The sequence below is a fragment of the Cadophora gregata genome (genome assembly GCF_030347475.1).
Source record: "Cadophora gregata isolate MNR1 chromosome Unknown scaffold_3, whole genome shotgun sequence".
NCBI lineage: Eukaryota > Fungi > Ascomycota > Leotiomycetes > Helotiales > Ploettnerulaceae > Cadophora > Cadophora gregata.
Genome location: NW_026695926.1, coordinates 804,000 through 825,142, shown reverse-complemented (window position 1 = coordinate 825,142; position 21,143 = coordinate 804,000). Strand labels below are relative to the sequence as shown.

The 21,143-nt window shown below is 47.3% G+C and overlaps 8 protein-coding genes across 12 annotated transcripts; 4 read left to right on the top strand and 4 right to left on the bottom strand.

The window, feature by feature from the left end:
• Nucleotides 1-737: 737 nt before the first annotated feature.
• On the bottom strand, nucleotides 738-1,838 carry ERG20 (Farnesyl pyrophosphate synthetase; the record flags this gene model as incomplete). Its single annotated transcript, XM_058502366.1, has 2 exons — nucleotides 738-1,661; nucleotides 1,719-1,838. 2 exons carry the CDS (start codon nucleotides 1,836-1,838, stop codon nucleotides 738-740), a joined length of 1,044 nt encoding a protein of 347 aa, XP_058361295.1.
• A 263-nt stretch (nucleotides 1,839-2,101) lies between these two features.
• CDC23_2 (Anaphase-promoting complex subunit 23) lies at nucleotides 2,102-4,637 on the top strand (the record flags this gene model as incomplete). The annotated part of the gene is made up of 4 exons (XM_058502365.1): nucleotides 2,102-2,588; nucleotides 2,637-3,209; nucleotides 3,256-3,388; nucleotides 3,435-4,637. The coding sequence occupies exons 1-4, from the start codon at nucleotides 2,488-2,490 to the stop codon at nucleotides 4,635-4,637; spliced, it is 2,010 nt and encodes a 669-aa protein (XP_058361294.1). The 5' UTR covers nucleotides 2,102-2,487.
• A 178-nt stretch (nucleotides 4,638-4,815) lies between these two features.
• ONS95_015050 (uncharacterized protein) lies at nucleotides 4,816-6,760 on the bottom strand. The gene is made up of 5 exons (XM_058508735.1): nucleotides 6,341-6,760; nucleotides 6,261-6,285; nucleotides 5,667-6,153; nucleotides 5,340-5,453; nucleotides 4,816-5,178 (listed from the first exon to the last, which is right to left on the bottom strand). The coding sequence occupies exons 1-5, from the start codon at nucleotides 6,483-6,485 to the stop codon at nucleotides 5,020-5,022; spliced, it is 930 nt and encodes a 309-aa protein (XP_058361293.1). The 5' UTR covers nucleotides 6,486-6,760; the 3' UTR covers nucleotides 4,816-5,019.
• A 96-nt stretch (nucleotides 6,761-6,856) lies between these two features.
• ONS95_008807 (uncharacterized protein) lies at nucleotides 6,857-8,407 on the top strand. Its single transcript, XM_058502364.1, has 2 exons — nucleotides 6,857-8,015; nucleotides 8,253-8,407. Exon 1 carries the CDS (start codon nucleotides 7,143-7,145, stop codon nucleotides 7,896-7,898), a length of 756 nt encoding a protein of 251 aa, XP_058361292.1. The 5' UTR covers nucleotides 6,857-7,142; the 3' UTR covers nucleotides 7,899-8,015; nucleotides 8,253-8,407.
• Nucleotides 8,408-11,351: 2,944 nt separating this feature from the next.
• Nucleotides 11,352-13,149, bottom strand: ONS95_008806 (uncharacterized protein). Its single transcript, XM_058502363.1, has 3 exons — nucleotides 12,389-13,149; nucleotides 11,931-12,315; nucleotides 11,352-11,500 (listed from the first exon to the last, which is right to left on the bottom strand). Exons 1-2 carry the CDS (start codon nucleotides 12,800-12,802, stop codon nucleotides 11,974-11,976), a joined length of 756 nt encoding a protein of 251 aa, XP_058361291.1. The 5' UTR covers nucleotides 12,803-13,149; the 3' UTR covers nucleotides 11,352-11,500; nucleotides 11,931-11,973.
• Nucleotides 13,150-13,666: 517 nt separating this feature from the next.
• On the top strand, nucleotides 13,667-15,714 carry ONS95_008805 (uncharacterized protein). The gene is made up of 6 exons (XM_058502362.1): nucleotides 13,667-13,745; nucleotides 13,799-14,310; nucleotides 14,357-14,461; nucleotides 14,508-14,881; nucleotides 14,932-14,996; nucleotides 15,077-15,714. Exons 2-6 carry the CDS (start codon nucleotides 14,149-14,151, stop codon nucleotides 15,553-15,555), a joined length of 1,185 nt encoding a protein of 394 aa, XP_058361290.1. The 5' UTR covers nucleotides 13,667-13,745; nucleotides 13,799-14,148; the 3' UTR covers nucleotides 15,556-15,714.
• A 475-nt stretch (nucleotides 15,715-16,189) lies between these two features.
• Nucleotides 16,190-19,265, top strand: ONS95_008804 (uncharacterized protein). 2 transcript variants are annotated; one of them, XM_058502360.1, is made up of 8 exons: nucleotides 16,190-16,338; nucleotides 16,456-16,912; nucleotides 16,979-17,086; nucleotides 17,133-17,325; nucleotides 17,376-17,407; nucleotides 17,523-18,831; nucleotides 18,877-19,058; nucleotides 19,107-19,265. In XM_058502360.1, exons 2-8 carry the CDS (start codon nucleotides 16,571-16,573, stop codon nucleotides 19,200-19,202), a joined length of 2,262 nt encoding a protein of 753 aa, XP_058361288.1. In that variant the 5' UTR covers nucleotides 16,190-16,338; nucleotides 16,456-16,570; the 3' UTR covers nucleotides 19,203-19,265. The 2 variants fall into 2 exon arrangements, with proteins under 2 accessions (XP_058361288.1, XP_058361289.1); XM_058502361.1 differs by having other exon boundaries at nucleotides 16,456-17,325.
• Nucleotides 19,266-21,034, bottom strand: ONS95_008803 (uncharacterized protein). 4 transcript variants are annotated; one of them, XM_058502356.1, is made up of 6 exons: nucleotides 20,305-21,034; nucleotides 20,024-20,252; nucleotides 19,806-19,882; nucleotides 19,688-19,756; nucleotides 19,520-19,634; nucleotides 19,266-19,386 (listed from the first exon to the last, which is right to left on the bottom strand). In XM_058502356.1, exons 1-6 carry the CDS (start codon nucleotides 20,701-20,703, stop codon nucleotides 19,274-19,276), a joined length of 1,002 nt encoding a protein of 333 aa, XP_058361284.1. In that variant the 5' UTR covers nucleotides 20,704-21,034; the 3' UTR covers nucleotides 19,266-19,273. The 4 variants fall into 4 exon arrangements, with proteins under 4 accessions (XP_058361284.1, XP_058361286.1, XP_058361285.1 ...); XM_058502358.1 differs by having other exon boundaries at nucleotides 19,266-19,634; nucleotides 20,305-20,725; nucleotides 20,879-21,034; XM_058502357.1 differs by having other exon boundaries at nucleotides 19,520-19,756.
• Between the last annotated feature and the right edge of the window lie 109 nt (nucleotides 21,035-21,143).

The window sequence follows — 21,143 nt, the reverse complement described above, 5'->3', positions numbered from 1 at the left end:
CTTGCTAAAGTTGCCCATTCAGTTATTTTTACTGGATGAAGCGCTGCGTTGTAACCTGTGACTTCTACAGCAGAGTTAGATGTTAAGATACTAGAGTTGTGCTTTGAGGGCATTGGGACCAGAAGAGTATAACTTTTCGACCCTGGAAATAGCACTGATAGCTTACCATTTTCTCTCCAAATATTCACATTGAAAGATAAACTTAAAATGAGATTTATTGACTTGACATCTTTCCAGCTCGGTATTCCCCCGACCATGGTCCCGCTGACGTCTGCCGTTCAGGACACTGAGCCTGAGAGTAGATTTCAACTTGTCTAAATGTCTGCTTAACATTTCTTGAAATGTCGTGATTGTAGTAAGATACCGCACGGATGATCAAATTCAAGCCCTCCCCGTAAGGTGGAGGTACTAGGAGGCGACCAGGACCGCTGCTTGTGCGTCGTTAAGGACTCGTAATGATTGCTGAAGAAGCTGGCGGAAGGAAATGCCGACAGGACGCTCACTTCCTCACAAATCGGGTGTTTGATTTGAACACAAGTTTACGCCATGTGAATAAATTGGCAAAAGAAGATGTATCTCTCAGCCAGAAAAGAGACGCATGAAATGGGTATTATAATTCATATTGATGTGAATATCGACAGCAAAACCGAGCTATTCCAAGGTATAGAGCGGCAAGCCCGTAAATGCTGCACATGAAAAGCATGTTCTCGATGCAAATTCGCCACGGTTAAGCAAAATTACTTGCTTCGCTTGTAGATCTTCGCCAAGAAGCTCTCAAAGACAGTTCTTTTCAAACCCTCAGACTCATCAACCTCAGCAATCATCTTTCTGATCTCACCAACACGCTTCTCCTCGTAATCCTTGTAGATCTGCTCCAGTTTCAACTCGTCAAAGAGCTTTTTAACAGCAGCCTCATTCTCCTTGTTCTTGCGTCCGTAGTTGTCCTCCAACACCTTCCTTTGCTCTGGAGTCACGATCGCAAGAGCCTTGTTGACCAGCCACGAGCACTTATTATCCATAATATCCGTGCCGATCTTGCCGATATGTTCTGGGAGGCCAAAGTTATCTAGATAGTCATCCTGGATCTGGAAGTATTCGCCAAGAGGAATCAGGATGTCTTCTGCTTGTTTGAGGTTCTTTGGTGTGGCGATGTTTTGGTGGTAGAGAGCGAGGGCGACAGGTAGGTAGAAGGAGTAGTATGCTGTCTTGTAAATGACAATGAATTGGTATTTCTCCAGTGAGAAGTTGTCTAGGTCGATCTTGTCTTCTGGCGCGGTGAGTAAATCACACAATTGACCGATCTCGGTTTGGAAAGTCACTTCGTGGAACAGCTCAATGAGGTCGACGTATGACGGATGAGTCTTGAAGTACTTCTTGAGGAGGGTGTAGATGGCGGATTCGAGCATGAAAGCGTCATTTATTGCAACCATTCCAACGTGCGGCTGACGGTACCAGCATGGCGCACCTCGTCGAGTGATGCTGCTGTCCATGATATCGTCGGAGACCAAAAAGAAAGCCTGCAGGAGCTCGGTCATCCATCCCAATGTTGCGGCCTGGAAATATTGTTCTTCGGTGAGGGGTGCTTCGAGGAGGAGGGAGACTGAATCGGGTACAGACATTCCGCGGTTGCATTTTCCGCCGATGGTATTGGCATTGAGAGACTGTGGGGTTTTAGATACGATACACTTAGATTGCACGGTAGGTTCTTGACCACTTACAGCTTTGTACCATTCGACGAAAGCTTCTGGGAGGTTGTAGTGCTTAGCATGGCTAAGCAGATCCTCAACCAGCTTTGGGAAGACGGATTCGAAGTCCTTGAGGGTAGTAGTTTTCGCCATGTTGGATTTAAAGCTGTCGCGTGTAATTGAGGGGTGAGTTGAATCTGAAAATCCCGATGGAACGAATGTTGATTATGGGAACGGGTACCAACAAGTCAGTCCTGCCTACAAACGGAGATGGAGCTTCGAGGCGGTCGAGAAAAAGGGGGATGTCTGAGAGCGGTGAATGGTGGGGGTGGCAGAACCTGACATGCGGGCGGGCTGGTGTGGGCAGGGATGGACGGGAGGGATGGGATGCGGCTGTCAAAGATCTAAGGGATCTACTGACTTGCGCCTTCGTCCCATCATTTCGTCTACTTTTCTCCCATGGAAGTTCTCGGGCATTGATTTCGAACCTTTTCATCTAATGGCATCACAATTTGAAAACTTTCTCTGGTGTTGATCGTCAAATATATGATCTCATCCTTGCACGCGACAAAAGTCAACAAAACGCGTCAATTCAAGCCTGCTTTCCACAGTTGAGGATCGGCCCGCAGCCTCGTCCAACACCAATCCAACTCGAAAGGTAAGACAAGACAACCCCAGCACCACGAATTTCGCGATACGCATTGGAGAAACTCAGCGGATACTTCTTCAAAGACCAAGGACTTCTACCACCTGCATTCCTCCTCGCAGCAAGTTCCCTCGCCGCACCGGCTATCGTGCGGCCATGAGTCTCCTCACTCCGCGAGGGATCGCTGAAATGCGCGCGAACCTGCAGGAGGCAGTGGTAAAATGCTCTGAAAGATGTCTTTATCAGTCAGCCAAATGGTAAATCAAGCTCCCGATCATGCAGTGCATGGGCTGACTTATGCGCAGGGCAGCGGAACTCCTCGATTCACTGCCTTCCTCCGAAGAATCCATCAAGCCTGAGGATTCGCAGATGACTGAAGTACCATCGACTCCCCTACCACCTATTGTCCTTACTGGCAACCCTGACGCCGAAGAATCCATATTGGAAGCGAAAGAGATAAATAAATACCTGCTGGCCAAATCATTCTTCGATTGTCGCGAATTCGATCGATGTGCAGCTGTTTTCTTGCCAGATACTGTTCTGTCCGGGATTTTATCAACTGCTACCGCAAAAAGCCCAAATGTAACTACGCCACAAGGAAAAGGGAAGACAAGGGTATCGGCGACTCGCACAAGTGCGACCACGGTACCTATACCCAAGCTCAGTCAGAAGAGCTTGTTCCTGGCGTTATATGCCAAATTCATGTCCGGGGAGAAGAAGAAAGATGAGGATAGCGAAATGGTTATGGGCCCACATGACGGGGGAAGTGCGGTTAATAAGCAATTGATTGTAATAAGTCGGTTCCTCGAGACTTGGTTCCTTGAGCATACCAATGAGCATGGGGTTGTGGAAGGTAGCCAAGGATGGCTTGAGTACTTGTAAGTGATTGCCACAAGCTAGGATCGCAATTGCTGACTGGCCCAGATACGGCATGGTGCTTGCAAAGGACAAGAATGAATCCCAAGCCATGCACTGGTTGATTCAAAGTGTTCAATTATATCAAATGAATTGGAGCTGTTGGCTGGAAATGACCTCTTTGATTGGAAGAATTGAGGAAGTAGGTTTTATAATGCAGGCACCAGGACAAGACTGACATCATACAGCTCAATCAACTATACTCCATCGTTCCAGCACACATCTTTGGTTTTATTTTCCACATACACACCGCCCTCGAATTGTATCAGTCCAATCAGGAACTTGCCGATAACTTAAGCAAATTACTCTCGATATTCCCAACAAGTCCTTTCATCCTCACATGTGTGGCTCTATTGGCTTATCACACCAAAGACTTTGTCACTGCCGACGCTCACTTCAGCCATTTATTAGCTCTTCATCCACATCGACTCGATTCATTAGATCACTATTCGAATATCCTTTATGTTATGAACCTACGGCCAAAGCTGTCATTCCTCGCCCATCTCTGTTCTGCTGTGGATAAATTCCGTCCAGAATCTTGTGTCGTGATTGGAAATTATTACTCCTTGCTCTCGTCACATGAAAAAGCAGTTCAGTATTTCCGTCGAGCACTCACTCTCGATCGATCATGTTTGAGCGCATGGACCCTGATGGGACACGAATATGTCGAGTTAAAGAATACACACGCAGCCATCGAATCATATCGAAGAGCGGTGGATGTCAATAGGAGAGACTACAGAGCGTGGTACGGACTGGGTCAAACGTACGAAGTGCTGGAAATGCATGCGTACGCACTATGGTACTACAAACGAGCAGCAGGTTTGAGACCATGGGATGGCAAGATGTGGATGGCTGTTGGATCATGTCTTCAGAAAATGGGACGTGATCTAGAAGGCATCAAGGCATTGAAGAGAGCCCTCCAAGCTGACAGCTACTACGATGCCGGGGTCGGTAGCTCCTTTGGAAGTGGAGGTCGAGAGAGGGCTACAATCATGGACCCAGAAATCTTACTCCAGATCGCAGGGATGTACGAGCGACTCGAAGACGAAGCAGAAGCAAAATCATACATGGAGATGTGTGTCGCTCAAGAAGAAGGAGCAGCTGAAAATCTCGAGTCTTCAGTCATCAATATTCACGCCGACTCGCAATCCTCAGACGACGATGCGCGGCCCCAAGGAGGAGGCGGAGGTAGTGGAGAGACAGGTACGGGAGTCACTGCTGCGACGTCGAAAGCCCGGATGTGGCTGGCAAAATTTGCTATGAGGACGGGTGATTATAATCGAGCTATGCAATTGGCGACGGAGCTTTGTCAGGATGGCGTGGAGGTTGAGGAGGCGAAAGCGTTGGTTAGAGAGGTTAGGGTTAGACAGGAGGCTGGTGGAAATCCTTAGATGAGTGACGGTGGCGGCTACGAGTAATGAACAATTGATATCCCAATCTTTTGAGAGGATATTCTTTTTCGTTTGTAACCCCTGGCTCAAGCACGACAGGCCTCAATGAAGAACACACCGGGGAAGGAAGCTAAGGCAACATGGAGAATCTAGATATCTTCCAATTCTCAAAGATATTGTTGTTATCTAGCATACCATGATCGGCGAAGACAGACCCGGACGCCCTCCCAGAAAACAATATGAGCTCAACAAGTTGCAGACACGCCACAGAACCCCAGAATCCCCCCTCTGTCTCTCACACAGCACATATACCACTCACTTACTCCCCCATCCGCCTCATATCACATCACATCACTCCTCCCCGCCCCATCATCATCACCACTTACTCAACTTCTCCATCACTCCCCTCCGCCTTCTTAACAGGAGCATCCTTCCTCGCCACCTCCTCAGCATACTCCCTCCTCTCACGGTTAAAGTCATCTCTATACGACCTAACATGTTCGGGTACATCTTTGACTTCGTTGTAGGGTCCTGGGATGGGCTGTGATGTGGGAGAATTATCAGCATCGATATCACGTGTTATTTTGTTCGTTCTGGGGAGGGAGGGAGGAGATTGGAGATGGGGTGGAGATTTTAGAGCCCTGAGGAAGAGGGAAGAAAGAAGGAGAGAGTGAGAGAGAGGGAAGAGAGGGGGAAACACACCTCGCCTAATTGTTCCCAAACGGGTAAAACACCCGTCCAGACCCTTCCCATTGTCTCGCTATCTTTCAGATCTGCCCGACTTTCTCCATCTATCCCTGGTCCTCCTTCTCTGACCTATTAAACTGTCAGTATATATTAATTCCGAAGCTTTAAGCTCCACAAATCATTTCCACATCAGCATTCAAACCCAACTCTTTCATCCTTATTTTCGTGCAGCGACAACTCAAATTTTGAATCACGCTCCACATCTCAACGTATCTCAGAGTCAAAATGACAAAGCAGATTTCAAGTCCTCGTAGGCAAACCCAAGGAAACAGCACCACTTACCTTCGCACTCCCCCTCTCCACCTTGATTCTCAAAATAGCAGTACTCTCCAATTCCGCCCCAGTCGGCGGAACCCTCGAATTCACCCACCTGTCCGCCACAACACTATTCGTAATAAGTAGCATGGCATACAGTTTCTCCTCTGTAGTCTCCACTAGCGAGGCGTACCCGAAAAGTGTCGACGAGAGATAGTTGTAGTTGTGGGAGTATGGCGTGAGTGTTAAGACTAGGCCGGTGACTTTCGAGGCGGTGATGCAGACTGGGAGGCCTTTGGTGGTGCTGGTACTGGTGCTGGTGGATGAGCGAGCGAGGTTCATGATTCGAGAGGAGACGTAGCCGTGGATGTAGCAGTCTAGTGTATCACCTATTGATGCTGAGGGACGAGAAAATGATCCCATTTGACCAATCATGGGGAGTATCACGGGGAAAGGGTCAGATGGGTCGGGTGTGAAGGAGACATGCAGGATGGGGGAGGAGTTGATGATTGAACTGATTGTTTGCGTCAGTCAGTATTTGCTACTAAATTTTTGCTATTCGTGTCCTCAGATGTGGGAGTGGGGAAGTGGGAAAGAAGGCCGAATGTGGAAGCTACGTACTGAATTGTCTTCAGCGAGTAATCGGCTATGAGAAGTTAGAGCATGATCAAAAGAATGAGCAAACTGGGAAGTAAAATCACCCTGATATTTGTACCTGTTGACGGTGTTCGTGGCATCCTTTGGATACTCGAAATTATGGCGGACCATGATAGCGGCTTGGAGTTGAATGTGCGCCCAGTTCTTCTCGAGATCGACAGGAGTAGTGAGATGAAAACAAAGTACCATCAGTCAAGAAGAGCCCTGGTATGTAGAGAATGTGGCGATAGAAGAGAGGAAGTGAAAGATCGAATTTGAACCAAGAGTATCCAGTGAGATAATTGAGAGAGTAGAAAACCCAGCCACCAGATGCACGGAACTCTTTCCATTTATGAAAGCGCACTCACCTGCCTACCTACTCACCTATCCACGCCATCCCGCACTATGACAGGATTCAGATACTAGCTCTTATGCCATTGATCTGCTCAATACAAGAGATGTCGTTGGATAGACCCTGGTAAGCGATAAGGAGGACGAGATAAGGTTTACCCGGCTATCGGGTGGACCTCCCACTTCCGGGTAGCGTGTCGGGACGACACTCCTATCATCTTCTGTGCATTACAATTTTGAGCCATCCCCAGATCTACCTCGAAACGGAGAGATATCCCCGACTGGCTTGTGTTTCCGAATCGAGTAGAGCTTGGATTGAGGGCTGTCTGAAGGAGCGCGATTGGTTACTTTGACGTCAACCCAATATTATCAACTTCAGTGTGTCAAACAGGTACCAGGTCTGGTGCCTATACTGGAGTAGAGCACCAAACAAATCAGATCAGATAACTTGGCACACCTCTGCCGTACCTAGGTATAATATACATTCTCTTCGTATCACATGAGCTACCACCCAGCATGCCTCCCACCCTGGAAATAGCCACCTTCAACGCCGCCTCTAGCATCGTTGCTCTCCACCACGGCGCCTCCCGCATCGAACTCTGCGCCAACCAATCCCTCGGTGGTACCACACCCTCCCTCGAAACCCTCACCACTCTTACCACGCATATCAAAAATACTATCACCTCCAATGCCGCCACTATCCCCATCAACGTAATGATCCGCCCCCGTGGCGGTAACTTCATCTACACCCCAGCAGAAATCACCCAGATGAAAAACGACATCTCAACATTCAGCGTCGAGGGAGTCGATATCAATGGCTTCGTCTTTGGAGTCTTGACTCCCGACGGGAAAATCGATGAGGTAGTCTGTAAACAGCTACTCGACCACATCCACTCCCAAACTTCCCATCCAACCCAATCTCAGCGCCGAAAACACACCACATTTCACCGCGCATTCGACCTCATCCCAGCCACAGAAATGGCCTCCGCACTCGAGACTCTCATCTCACTCGGCTTTACATCCGTTCTGACCAGCGGGGGAGCAGCAAACGCTTTCGAAGGGCGAGATGTACTTGCGCGCTTAGTGAGTCAGGCAGCGGGCAGGATAGAAGTGATTGTAGGTGGGGGAGTGAGGTCGGGGAATTTAAAGGTGCTTGTGAAAGAGACAGAAGCCCTGGTGTATCATTCGAGTGCAATTGTTGGGCAGGATGGAGAAGGAGATGTCGCGAGTGGGGAGGAGGTTGAGAGGTTGAGTGCGATATTGAAGTCTTGACATGGAGACAGGCATCTATCTACCTATGTATACGTCTAATCGTCTTCGTGTCGCAGCATTTCCGACGACAAAATGGTCCTGCGATATGTCCAACGGAAGTTATTGGTTTAAATAGAGGTACGTCACAAGTTCTTTGTGTGGAGTGCAGTAGCTCCTCGTTCCGATAAATACACCTTCCGCTTCATCTCGTTCACCTCGACGTATCCCCGTATCATAGGCACCGTTGTATCGTCACACACTCAGTTTTCTCGTTGCACCTACGAGACAAGAGTCATAATTTTTTCATTCGTTGTTTTTTTTTCAGCCTCTATCTAATCTTGCGCAAAGCGTTTTGGTTGGGGGCTAAAATTATAGTGTATTCCGTCTCGTGGAACCTCGTGGTTTGAATTCCAGCTGAGCCACCAGCCGATACCTTATCTAAGGTAGCTGCTAGTCACTAGTTGCCAGTTCCCGCACAATCAAATATATTTTCCTCGCAACATCATTTTGTTACTTCCATACCTTTCAGCAAATTTCGTTTCCTAGCTCCTAAAGACCTCCGCAGGACACAGACTTCACTATACGAGAACCTGACAAGTTCATGGTGAGATCGCTTCCCGAATTACTTCTTGAGATTTGTTCCCCGTTGGCTGCAGTTTTACTTCAGGATCTTGTCATCGAATTGAGAGAAGATATGTGTGCAAATGTCTCCATTGGCGCCACCGAGCCATCGATGTTCCATGTACATTGATATACTTTCAAAAATTAACTGCTTCCAGATCGTCCATAGCTTCGCTTTTCAGCAGAACAGCTTCCAGATCTTGACTGCCCATACGCCAAACCCCATCTTCACTGTCCTCAACACTTCATATATACATGGTCAATCCTCCTGAACACTACCCTCGAGTCAAGACGAAGTACCAATTATGAGCCTGCTAAGTTCAGCGTACTACCTTGTCTCTGCAGGCAAAGATGTTGCTGTGCGTGCAATGGCTGTTGATGACGTCGAGATTGCGATGGGTTTGATTGAAGAGCGTTTGAAGACAACCAAAACCAATTTGATGCTGACCAGGTCGACGTCAGTAGCTCTTGCACGTTATGACGGCTGTAACTTACCTGATTCTTCAAATGTCTTTTGTTTCCTTCCTTTGATGGCATTCTATACTGTACTGGTCTCACAGGTTGCGAGTCGTGTTGCAGTTCTCATGGAGGTAGATTGCTTTGCACTTGGTCATGAGCTTGGGTTATTCTTTGGGCTTTTGCTTTATTGAATCATTTTCAGTACTTCCTGTCTCTCAGTAGTAAGATGCATTACTTACCTCCGACAGCTCAAGTGAGCATTCGAAAGCGCCTCCAGTGCAGCCACTGTGCCAGAGAATCGAGAAGTTGGAAATTCTCTCATCCAGTACCGAGACATAGCGCTGTCGTTGAATTCATCAATGTGTTCAAGGTTGTGGTGCGGTTTGACCTTGTTTTATGTTCTCGCTGGTGTCTTGGTAATGTTCGAATGTTCGACAGCATGATGTGTAGCAGATTGTTTGCAATGTCAACGTCTTCGATGGCACACCCAATCTGTCAATGTCAGCGTTGGGTTGCACGTACCTCAGATGAGGTCTTCACCTTGGTAGAGCAATGATGTGTAGCTGAGCTCACCATGGGAAGTCCGAAGAGGGGTTAAGCTCGTAACCAAAGTTCTTTCGCCGTGATCGAATCGAGCCTAAAAAGCCCATTGAGGCGTAGAGAGAACATACGTCAGCTTAAAAGCTGACGATTTGTACTGTGCTGTCCCCCACACCTCTGCGGGGACGGACGATGGGGAGCGTCCGCCCCGATGATGGAGGTGCGGGTTGTTAATCTTGCCCGCGCGTGGGAGCCTTGCAGAAACCTCTTGTTCTGAAGGCAATTTGTCGTGAGAGAGGAGCGGGGCGTAATGGTACGTACCAAAGAGACAAAGAGAGATCCATTTGATGTTGCCCGAGCATGGTAACTTTTCCATACGGAAAGGTGGGAGTAGATTGTCGTGATGCTCGGGCCTAATTGCTCGTACCGAAGAGTATGACAAGCATCATAAGCCGAGGAGGTCCAAGTGATCTCAATGTCCTAAGGTGGAAGTCTTGACCGTATTGAAGTCACAGTGTGAAGTCGTTGAAAGGACAGTGTGGGAGGGCAAGTACTCCGTACACCAAGCACTATGTGCTGAATGCACCAGATGGGGCGCATCTTGAGAATCTTCTATGATGCCAAGTAATCAGCATGTTTCCATCAGTGGGTGCTGTCCCGATACTGGAAGCTCGGCGTGGGGACCTGCACGGGCGATGATGATAAAGAGAGACAACAGACATTGATCTCTATGAACTGAGCTCGGGTTGGGATATCGAATTACTTATGGCTCAAGGTGCAAATCGATTGCATGAAATCATGTAAACGATGTGATATGCAATGCAATATTGATGGGAGAGAATGGGAGGGCATTTTGCCGATGGAATGTTGATGCAAGAAGGTGAAGAAGAGAAGAAAGGCACAGAATGTAAGAGTCGGCTTAAGTAGCTGTGTTTACATGCTGGCGAGGAAAGTACACAGGAGCAATTAAGATACCTGGCATTTGGTTGCCATGCTTTATTTTGCGAGGTCGGGAAGGCGCGGCTGCTCCTCAGCAGTCAAAGAATTGTATGCGAGCATTCTTTCTTTCGGTTTCATCATTCGTTAGAACGACGACTTAATGATAAGTAATTGTCTGTTCTCTGTGTACGTTTCCGGTACATAGCCTTTGCTTGCCCTAACATCAATCGATCTGCTTGTCTCAATCCTGTTAGCAGTTGTTTAGTAGCGTGGTTTGAGTATTTTTGCGAACTTTCGGAAGTCTATTCTAATGTGCTACTCGAATCTTTGTTAGATATTCTCAATCTCTACCTAACAGCTCCATCACCAATATTGTATTTTTTCGCCAAGTATATCCCAATGAAGCAAGTCGCCAAGGATAAGCAACCCACCCAAGCGAGCTTCTCGCAGATATCACCAATTAAATGTCATTTCATCGTTTATCATCTTGAAGGAATAATGAGAAACGTTTTAGTATATAAATACTCTATTGTTCAGCATATAACTCATTGTATTGCCAATTGGCCGTGCAGCCAAAGATGTGAAGCGGAGCGAAAACAAAACACAACAGGCTCTAACCGAGACTTCACCCGTCAACAGCAATGATCCGTCCTCCGTCATCGTTGGACCCTGCCTCACCATCTTCAAGCAGGGAGTATATTTTTGGAAGTCAGATTTACGGCTTTGGAAGGTATTGGGACTTGGTGAAGCGATTTATGACAGGTGTTGGGTATACTTGTAAAAGATGTCTAGAGGGTTCTGTGACTGTCAGTGGAGCAGGAAATATTGGATCAGCGAAATTATTCCGGGAATGCAGTCTATTAAATAACCCTTCAGCTACCAACTACCGAGCCCTCAAAGATCTTTGCACCCAGAGGCAAATAAGAATATTCCAAGATTATCATTTCAGTAAAGGAGCTAGTTTGATGATAAAGACCCTGTGCCTGCCAAGAAAGATATCGATTCAGGCGCGTGAGCCGCTGAGTCGCGGCGAGGATAATCATCGGCATTACCGCCGTCGCAATCTGATGATCAGGAATCAGATGAGAGATCTTCGATTTCCGGAGTATATGGCGCTGCCGTTCAACCCGTCAAATCAGTTAAGCCGGAGGTCTTCCCGATCCAGCTGGGCGTCAACAAGCCCCTTAGTGAAAAGGTTCCGGAATATGTCATCGAGCAACAATACACATTGATAAACAAGGAGCTTATACGTCATGAGAACTACTAAGAAGTAGAAATGCCGGTACTGAACAAAAGAGCACTTGTGTAGCACTGATTCGTGTTATTCGACAGTCACGCCGAGCTTGCCTGATCTTTACCACTGCCTTCGCTGAGTCCGGTATCCGTTTCCATAACTGGCCAACAACACGAACTCACGTCGCGGGATACACAATATACCAGAATGCAGATTTCAAAGTCGCTCGAAGTAAAATATCTCGATAAAAGTTCACGTACGAATGAATGCACTCTTCTAACCCCCACCAAACCTCGAACCTTCCTATCCACTCTTATCTAACCCAGCCTTAGCCGCGACCTCAATACCCTTCACCAACTTCTCTGGGCAGCTCAGAAATGGCGAATGAGACGCCTTGATGCTGAACGTCGTAATACCAGCACCCATCGACCCTGCAATTCCTTGCTGCACAATGAGTGGAATCGCCTTGTCCTCCTCACAGTAGATATACGTGCAAGGAATGTTGTGCCAAGGTTCGTGCGTGGATTTGCCAGAGAAGACCGCAGCAGAGGTGTGCTTGAGCTGTGCGATCCATTTCTGTTGCTCGGCAGGGGACATATCGTGGTAGAAGATATCTTCTGGTGTGTCGGGTGTCACGTAATCGCCCTAGAGGATAGATTGTGAGCCATGGGGTTCTCGAAGCAAGGATTCATGACTGCGGGATTCCTATTTCACAAACCTTGATGTTCATCCATGGTAATGGGTTTCCTCCCAGAGCGTCCAGAAGGCTGACGCCCTTTGGCAAAGCGAAAGCGCTCAAGTATACAAAGTTAATTACACCACCCTCCTTGCCAGCAGCTTTCCTGGTTGCAAAGCCCAGGTCCTCAACGGCACAGGATCCCACGACTCCGCCGTACGAATGAGTAACAACCACGACCTTCTTTCCTGCATCTGCTAGCTTCTCAATGGCAGCACGAGTGTGAGCCGCATCATCTTCGAGAGTCTTTGTCGGTGGTTCCGCGCCAATGGAGGGGAGAGCAACTGCTTCAGTTGGGTATCCAAGAGGTTTGAGGAGCTCTCGGACGGCGTCAAAGCCGGCTGGTAAGTGCCATGCTCCTGGCACGAAAAGTACAGTTGGTAGTTTAGTGGTCATATTTGCGATTAGTCTGTTCTCCGACAATATACTTTCCCAAATGGAGGAGGGTTGACGTCTCTGTCCACTGAAATTGACAAATACCAGAATCAGCAAGATTATCCTTCTCCCCCCCCCCTCTTGAGCTGAAAATAGTCTCCATCATTGCCCCATCCCACTGACTCAATCAAAATTACATAATGCAGCGCTCTCCTTTCTTGCCCAAAAATGAGCCAGGCACGCAGTGGAGTTTCGTTTCAAATTGCGTCGTGAGCCACCTCTATCCCGGATTTGACCCCCATGGTGAAAGCCAAATAGAGAAAGATCAGCGAGTGAGAAGTAAAATTCGGAGATTTTATCCACAACAGAAATGCCGTTTGTGGTCTGTTCGCAATTTGAGTTTCCAGACGTCGGGTTACTTTCTTGCCAAGATTTCACTCGCCAGGGTGACCCAATTGCGTTTCGATTGGCAGGGGAAAAGCTGTGGGGATTCTCTTTCCACCTTGGAATATCATTGGCGATTATCTTGGAAAATGACTTGCTTCGATCACCCTTCAGATGATTTTAGCACTTCTTTTATCCAGAATCAAATCGTTCATGTCTTGTTCTGTATGATACGTCAAAACTATGGATGTGAATTGTTCGGACTTGAAAAGAGCTTTGAAAATTCTTACTAAGACTTATTGCTGATGCCACACATGATGGTAGGAATGTGAACAGACCCACCATCTTGGGTTTCGGCACTTGGCTATACTTGCGCATAACTTTCACTATCCCCAAAATCAAACAAGCATATCGATCCGAGTGGTCAAGTTCTGGAACATGGAAATCCTATACTTTTATAGAAGAGCAGATCTCGGTATTTTAACTTTCTCCGCATGTTGACATGACCAGAACATGTAATGTTTGCCTGAGACGAGCTACTTCAGGATGGCTCGCTTCTTGGCTTTGTCGTTTCTGGAAAGTAAGCACTGCTTTCTCGAAGATTTATCTCAACTACTGACTTTCGTTTTTAAGACACAATCTGAATTCATATTCTGGTCACATTCAAACTGGCTGAAATAGCTTTCCACATGTTCTAACGGCTTCCCCATCTCTAGGCTTGGAATAATGTGGTCCCAGTTGTTTGAACAAGGATTTCGGCGAATAGGGGGATTGGATCAAGTCGGCCTGACGATTCTTCCCCTCGCCCTTGACAGGCAAGGTCAACCTTGTATATTCCAAAAGATGGGTGGGGAAGTCGATCTTTTGCACAATGAGTATTTTCTTGCAGGGAGGTTGGCCCTCAAGATGTATAACATGAAGGGGCTGGTCCTCTTACTTTGAGGAGTTGTTGACGGTTTTGTGCTTCTATAGTATACTTCAACATGGCGGACGTGGACCTCACACAGAACCGGCAAGGGGAGTTGAGGGCTACGACCATCGCGATTACCCTTCTTGCTGTCTTTTTTGTTGTTCTCCGATTCATTTCTAGGCGGATGAAAGGGATTGGTATTGGTGCTGATGACATTATGATACTTGTCGCTTTGGTATGTCCGGAGGCCATTTAGGTTGAGTTCAACTGACGAGATTCAGTTCTTCCTTTTCGCAGCATCCGTGACATGTATAATAGGAGTCGAATATGGACTGGGGAAGCACATGGCTGCGTTGAGCCTACCAGAAATTGTTTCGTATGCCAAGGTATGTAACAATACAAGGATCTATTTGATAAAGCTGACAACCGGAGTCTCTGATCGCGTTTGAATGTCTATACGTCACTTGCGTATGTTTTACTAAAATCGCTTTGTTGCTGATGTATCTTCGGATTTTCCCAGTCCGAAGCATCCAAATTGGCGCTTATGTCCTCAGCGCTTTGTCCATATCTTGGTGCATCTCTATCATCATGGTCTCAATCTTCCAATGTACGCCCATCGCAAGAACCTGGAACCCCACACTCCCAGGACACTGCATCAACCTCAAAGGGTCATTCATCGGCAATGCGATTCCAAACATTTTGACTGATGTAGCAATCTTGGCGTTACCGATGCAACAAGTCTGGAGCTTGCACACAAGTACGATGCAGAAGGCTCAAATTTCTTTTGTATTTCTCCTGGGTAGTTTGTAAGCATTCAATATTCTGATGTTGTTGATTTGGCTGACACGTTCGAAAGTGTTATTTTCACAAGCATTTACCGCTTCACAACTCTCTTCCAGTTCCAGCCAGCAGATATCACCTGTAAGTTTTCGTATACAACTATGAACGTTCTCCTTTGTTTGAAATGCTTTGTTCAACTGGGCTACACTAATTTTCAGTAGGGACTCTAGCAACTGCTGAAGTATGGTGCGTCGTGGAGTCCGCATCAGGAATCATCTCAGCATGCCTTCCAACTCTCGGACATCTTATTCAAGTATGCTCGCGTAAGCTAGGAGTTACAAGCGGATTGACATGGAGCTCGCGCGCTCGTACACCCGACCCAAGTACGCAACTCCAGACCATCGGTGGCGGTGGAGGAAAGTCGAACAACAGCAAGATCATGAACAGTGGGACATACGATGATATAAAGCTGAAGACGAATAATCAGAGGCCATTCAGAAGACTGTCAGGCCAGTCTGCTATGTCGGGATTGACCGAAGAGCAGAACGACTGGGAACAACACAGTAACATGAAGTCGACCGTCAGAACACATGATGTGGAAAGTGTAGGCAGCGACGAGGTGCCATTACGGAAGATTGTCATAAAGACAGAGCTGGAATGGCAAGAGACGACTAAGAAGAGTGATGGAGGATATTTCTGATCTCGTCAATCAGTCCATAGCGACGATACGATACGTGTAGGAGTAATGAGGCTGGGGTTGTAAGTGGTAGTCAAGGACGACCGGGATACAATTACCAGCATGGAGCGCGCAAAGATACGCAGCAATGGCTCAAACATGTATGCCACATTTCAAGTAGGGTACCTCAATCGATGGTTTTGAGTAAGACCAAGTCATCGGGTTAGATTCTCGCCTATCACGCATTGTGTACGACGTTAGCAGCAATTCTCGGTCTTGAACAATCGGCCGAACTGCTGCAAAGAGCAGTGCAACGCGGAATTTCTCAAGAAATCTCTTCATATTTGTTCGCAAGCTACAATATAGCTACAACCTGTAATTCGAGGAAATGCATTTCACAATTCTGATGTCAAGTCAAGCTCGGTAGGAATCAAGCAGTAAATACCGACTTAAGTTGACCATTGTGTATCACATTCACGACCACGGAAAAGAAACAAATGGCGACTTAAAGTCTTACTGCAAGGAGACACCAAGTGGCATCTGAAACATCCTATCCGAGTTTTGGACGTGGGTTATTAGTTTCCTGAAATGGTCCGGCTCGCGTGTATATATTCCGATTGCGTCTCTACCGAGACCGTTCCGAAAGTTTACTCATGTCGTCCCATGATGGAGGGCAAGAAAATGCAGATAGGTCGGGATCAGACTAATACACTTTATCTCACATCTCACATCTACGTTTGTTGCATTCGCCTGCGCGAAGTGGCACACACTCTCCGGCAAGATGCAAACTGGAATAGACACGTGACCGTAGGTCATCTCTCAGTAACCCACGGAGATTGTGTTCTACCTTGACAAACAGAGTCTCCATTTCTAAAATGGGCCTTGGAGTTTGGAGGATTAGCCACCATTAACCAGATCTTCCAGGACTCGTAGTGTCACGTGTGCTGACGCCGCAGCCAAACGTCAACCATGTTGCCTTCTCGTTACCTACAGCAGCGCAAGATTCATCTGAGGAACAGCACAGCTAAGTTGATCCACAATGTCGGTTTCAGCGGATACGGACTCAGCTCATCCAGACATGTCAGATGCGCAGGAAGATACGAATGCTGACGCTTCTAGCTCAAAACAAGCGCAGAAAAGGAACCGCCCTACCTTGAGCTGCACGAGCTGTAGACACTCCAAGCTAAAGTGCGATAGAAAGCAGCCATGTTCGCAATGCACCAAAAGAGGAAGATCCTCGCAGTGTAATATCCCACAACAACTTGCTCGGCGTAGACCTCCAGTGAGCATGCAGAACCGATTGAAGCATCTTGAGAGTCTAGTCAAGGATGTCATGGGAGGACACAGTCCGTTACCAGCAACGCAGCATGGCTTTTCAGCGGTAGGCCCATCAATTTCAAGGCAACGGACAGTCTCAGACGGATCTGGAACTCATCTGACCGTTCAGGGAGAGCTGGACACCAGCCCCTCGCCTTCATCTGGCAATATATTGAATCGACCTAATGAGAAGGCAACATATGTCGGCGCTACTCACTGGGCTGCAATTCTGGAAGATGTTCGCTTCTCAATCTCAAATGCATTAGTTCATGCTAATTGTTTAGATCGAAGAAGTCAAAAGCTATTTCGAAGAGGCAGAAGACGTTTTGGACGAGGAGGATATCGGACCCTTCTCCTCTCTTGCCTTCAATGCTGCCACTCCAGCCACCAAGTCTGATCTGCTGGCAGCTTTACCACCTCGAATCGTGGTGGACCGTTTTGTATCAAGATATTTCAACTCGAACAGCCCCAGTCTACGTGAGTGTCATCGATAATCATGGTAAAATCTTTCAAGCTAAGTCAAGCAGAAATAATGCATCGACCATCATTCCAGAGAGCAGTAAGCTATTTAAACACATACTCAGAGCAGTCTTGTACAATTTTTTTCACAGTTGGTTTTGAACCAGATTCGTAATGACTTTTACTTTTGCATCGCAAGTCTGACAATCAGGTAGTACAAAAAGTTCTGGATCGATCCAGGGGAAACGCCAATTTCGTGGCTCGCGTTGATCTTCTCCATGATGATCCAAGCCTCGGTTGCGATACTTGGTTCTGGCGAAGAGTTTCCAGACGCTCGAGGAACTCCAATGGAAATGGTACACTCCTATAGAGAATGTTGTGTGCAATGTTTGGTTCTGTCCAACTACACGAAACCTGGACCATATACAATCGAAACATTCTGTCTGTACATGGAGACAGAATTCCTCCTCAGTATTGGCGATCAGGTTCATTGCTATTTGCTTTGTGGCAACGCTGTTCGCCTTGCGCTTCGCATGGGCTTGCATCGAGATGCAACCAAAGTTGGTGGGGACACCATCTCCCCATTTCAGGCCGAAATGCGAAGACGTGTGTGGTACCACCTGTGCCAAATCGACTTACTTGGTAGTACTCATATGGGTCTCCCGGGAATGGTCCATTGTGTATCAAGCGACTCCATGCCTCCCAAGAACTTGAGAGACGAGGACTTCGACGAGGATTCCTCCGAGGTACCTCCCTCACGACCAGAGTCTGAGTTGACTCCAATGTCCTACACGATTTGCAAAGGCAGAATCTGTCTCATTGCAACAAGTGTTGCAGCACTGGCAAACTTGGTTACAGATCCTCCCTATGACGAAGTCTTGAATCTCGATCGCCAATTACATGGAGCTCGCAGCCAGGTTCCCCAGTTCTACAGGCTGGATTTGTCTGACCTTCCCATTACCGAGTCTCCAGATACCATCATCAAGAAGTATAGCATTGAGCTTCTGTTTCACTCAACTCGATGTATGCTTCACCGAAAGTTTCTCCTCAGGCAGAGAACAAATTCTGAGTACGGGTACTCTAAAGTGGCAGGCGTCGACGCTTCGATACAGCTGCTTCGCTGTCAGGCCTCAATCCACGAAGCAGCTTCCCCGAGTGGACCACTAGCCCGAGATAAATGGTTCTTCTCTACTTTATCTCTACATAACTTCCTCGTCGCGAACATGATAGTCTATCTCAGTATAATGCAGAGCTTCATTGACGCCGATGGCCATCGACTAACATCAGACAAGCTCTCACATGATCAAGAACGTATGATTCATACACTCGAACAGTCAAATACGGTTTGGCAGGGAATGATCGAAGTTTCCGCAGAGGCAAAGAAATGCGCCGCCGTGGTTGGTATCATGACGAACAAGGTCCATCTGGCTCTCGGCGAAGAGCCGGTAAGGAGAACCACTTTCGAAAACATGGAGGCCAGTGAGATGAAAACTGCGAATCTCGTCTCGAGTCTATCTATCGAAGGTATGTTCCTGTTGCAGCACTCAAGGAGCCTGGCTGAACCTGCAGGCATTCGATCTACAGATTCCTCATTTATTTCTCTTACTGAGCCTCAGCATGCGTGGACGACTGGTACTGCATACAGTAATACGCCATCATCGGGGCTTGGAACATCACTTGAGGCGGATCTGATAACATCTCCTATGGAGCCATTCGGAGACATGATCGGCCTACCAGATGGATTTGACTGGGTATGATCATGATCATCGAAGCAGAAGAAGCAAGCTAAACATACCTAGGAACTATTCGACAGCCATGTCCGACCTCCGCCAGTTATCGACCAAGCCTGGCCAGACTTGTCACAGAACTTTGGTATGGAAAATATGGATTTCTAAAATCTATATTCTATCGCAACAGAAGATCCGCTATTAGAGAAACTTGAAATAAAAACACAAAGACCCATATTTTACAAGTATTCCTTCGTCTCGCGATCGCAATATTCCAAAAACTTCTTCGCGGCGCCGGTCCCGCCTTTTGCTTCACTTTTCCAACCGTCTTTGACATCACTTGCCAGTTCTCCTAAGCCACGCAATCGCTGTTAGCTATCTTTTACCAATTTGGTATCATGAAACGAATTTATTACTTTGAATTGAAGAAGTCAAGGGATGTGGAGAGATCGGGAAGCAGGAGTCACTCTCCAAGTGAAGCTTACCTATTCTTCCCCACGCCATTAAGTATGCACCATTGTGTTCAGGTGTAACTTCTGGCGAGAAACCAGCGTAGATTTCGGAATACGCGCCATACACGGGAGACTTGGAAGTGATTGCCTATGCATTTCTTTTAGTACTTGTTTTCGAGCCTGTCTGAAGGGAAAGCAAACCATCACCAGCTTGAGCCCCGGTCCCCAGTGTCTCTGTAGATCTGTTTTCATGAGACCAGGATGCAAGCTCTATTTACGATCAGCGAATTCCTCTATTGCTTTCATGGTCTTTACTTACAACACTCAGAATACCATGTTTTCCAAGTCTTTCGGCGAAATGCAACGCCAACCAAGCACCACCGTTCTTGCTCTGCACTGTCATAAGAACGTAATCAGCGATGTCATTTTTGGTATGAGTATAATGTTACACTGCTTGAATTTCATGTGATGTATATCTGGGACGCATGAAAGCGTCGCTAGCAGGCTCGACTAGTGGGATCCTTGGAGGGCACGTACTGTAATTCGCCATGAATTTGTCCGTAATCACAACGGGCGTGCCATTGGCATCGAAAGTCATGGCCCCTCCAGGTACATATCCTTCCTGAAGGCACGAAATTACGAATACCACGCGGACACTGTTTGCAGATGTGCCTGGCGTGTTCGCGGTTCGGATAAGAATTGGCTCGAGGAGAAGGGTCATAAGATAAGGCGCCAGACAGTTCGTGCCTATTTCGAGATCGTGACCCTGCAAGCCTGTCAGCGATTTCAGTCCCTAGTTGCACCGAAGGAATGCCTACGTGCTTGTCCTTGCTTCCTTTTGGCGGTGTCATAACTCCAGCGTTGTGCATCAAAACATCCAATCTCGTCTCGCGGCTGAGGAAATATTCGACCCCAGACTTCGTGCTCTCAAGATCAGACAAATCCATTACCAAGCTCTCCAATTTGCCAGATTTTATATTATGCTTGGACTTCATGTTTTGGAGGATCTTCTGAATTGCACCTTCGCAGCGCGAAGTGGATCGAGCCGCTACATACACAGTTCCGCCAGCGCCATAGAGGAACTTTGCGAGTTCGAAGCCAACACCGGAAGCTGCGCCAGTGACGATATAGATTTTACCGACAAGTGAAGGAAGATTGCGCTCTGTAAACTTTGGTGATGGTGGAAATAGTGTGGAAAGGGTTGAGACGGGTGGCATTTTGGCGAACGATTGATTGCGACTGTTGTGAATGAGAACGGAGTGGAAGAAATTCTAGTGCTGAATAATGTTGATGGGAACACAGGATGGGATGGATGTGAAGTAGAAGCAGAAAGAGATAGAGGCCATATGGAAGATATATACTGAACAGTTGCCAATACCAGCCATCACCTACCAAGACAAGTCGTCAACAAAGCCAGGCGCTACCCGGATCCGTACGCAAATCTCCGCCGACTCTGGAATCATGCAACACTCCAATGTCCGCTTTGGACACAATTAAAGTGAGAGGTGTCACAATATACTGGACTTTGACACCATTATCGGATTCCTGAAAGCGAAAAGGGGTAGCACGTGATGGATGTATGCCCGATTCTCACTTCCGACTTTTAATGCAGGTCCGAGACCAATCCCATGAAGGGAGCTAAGACTTGTCTGGTCGC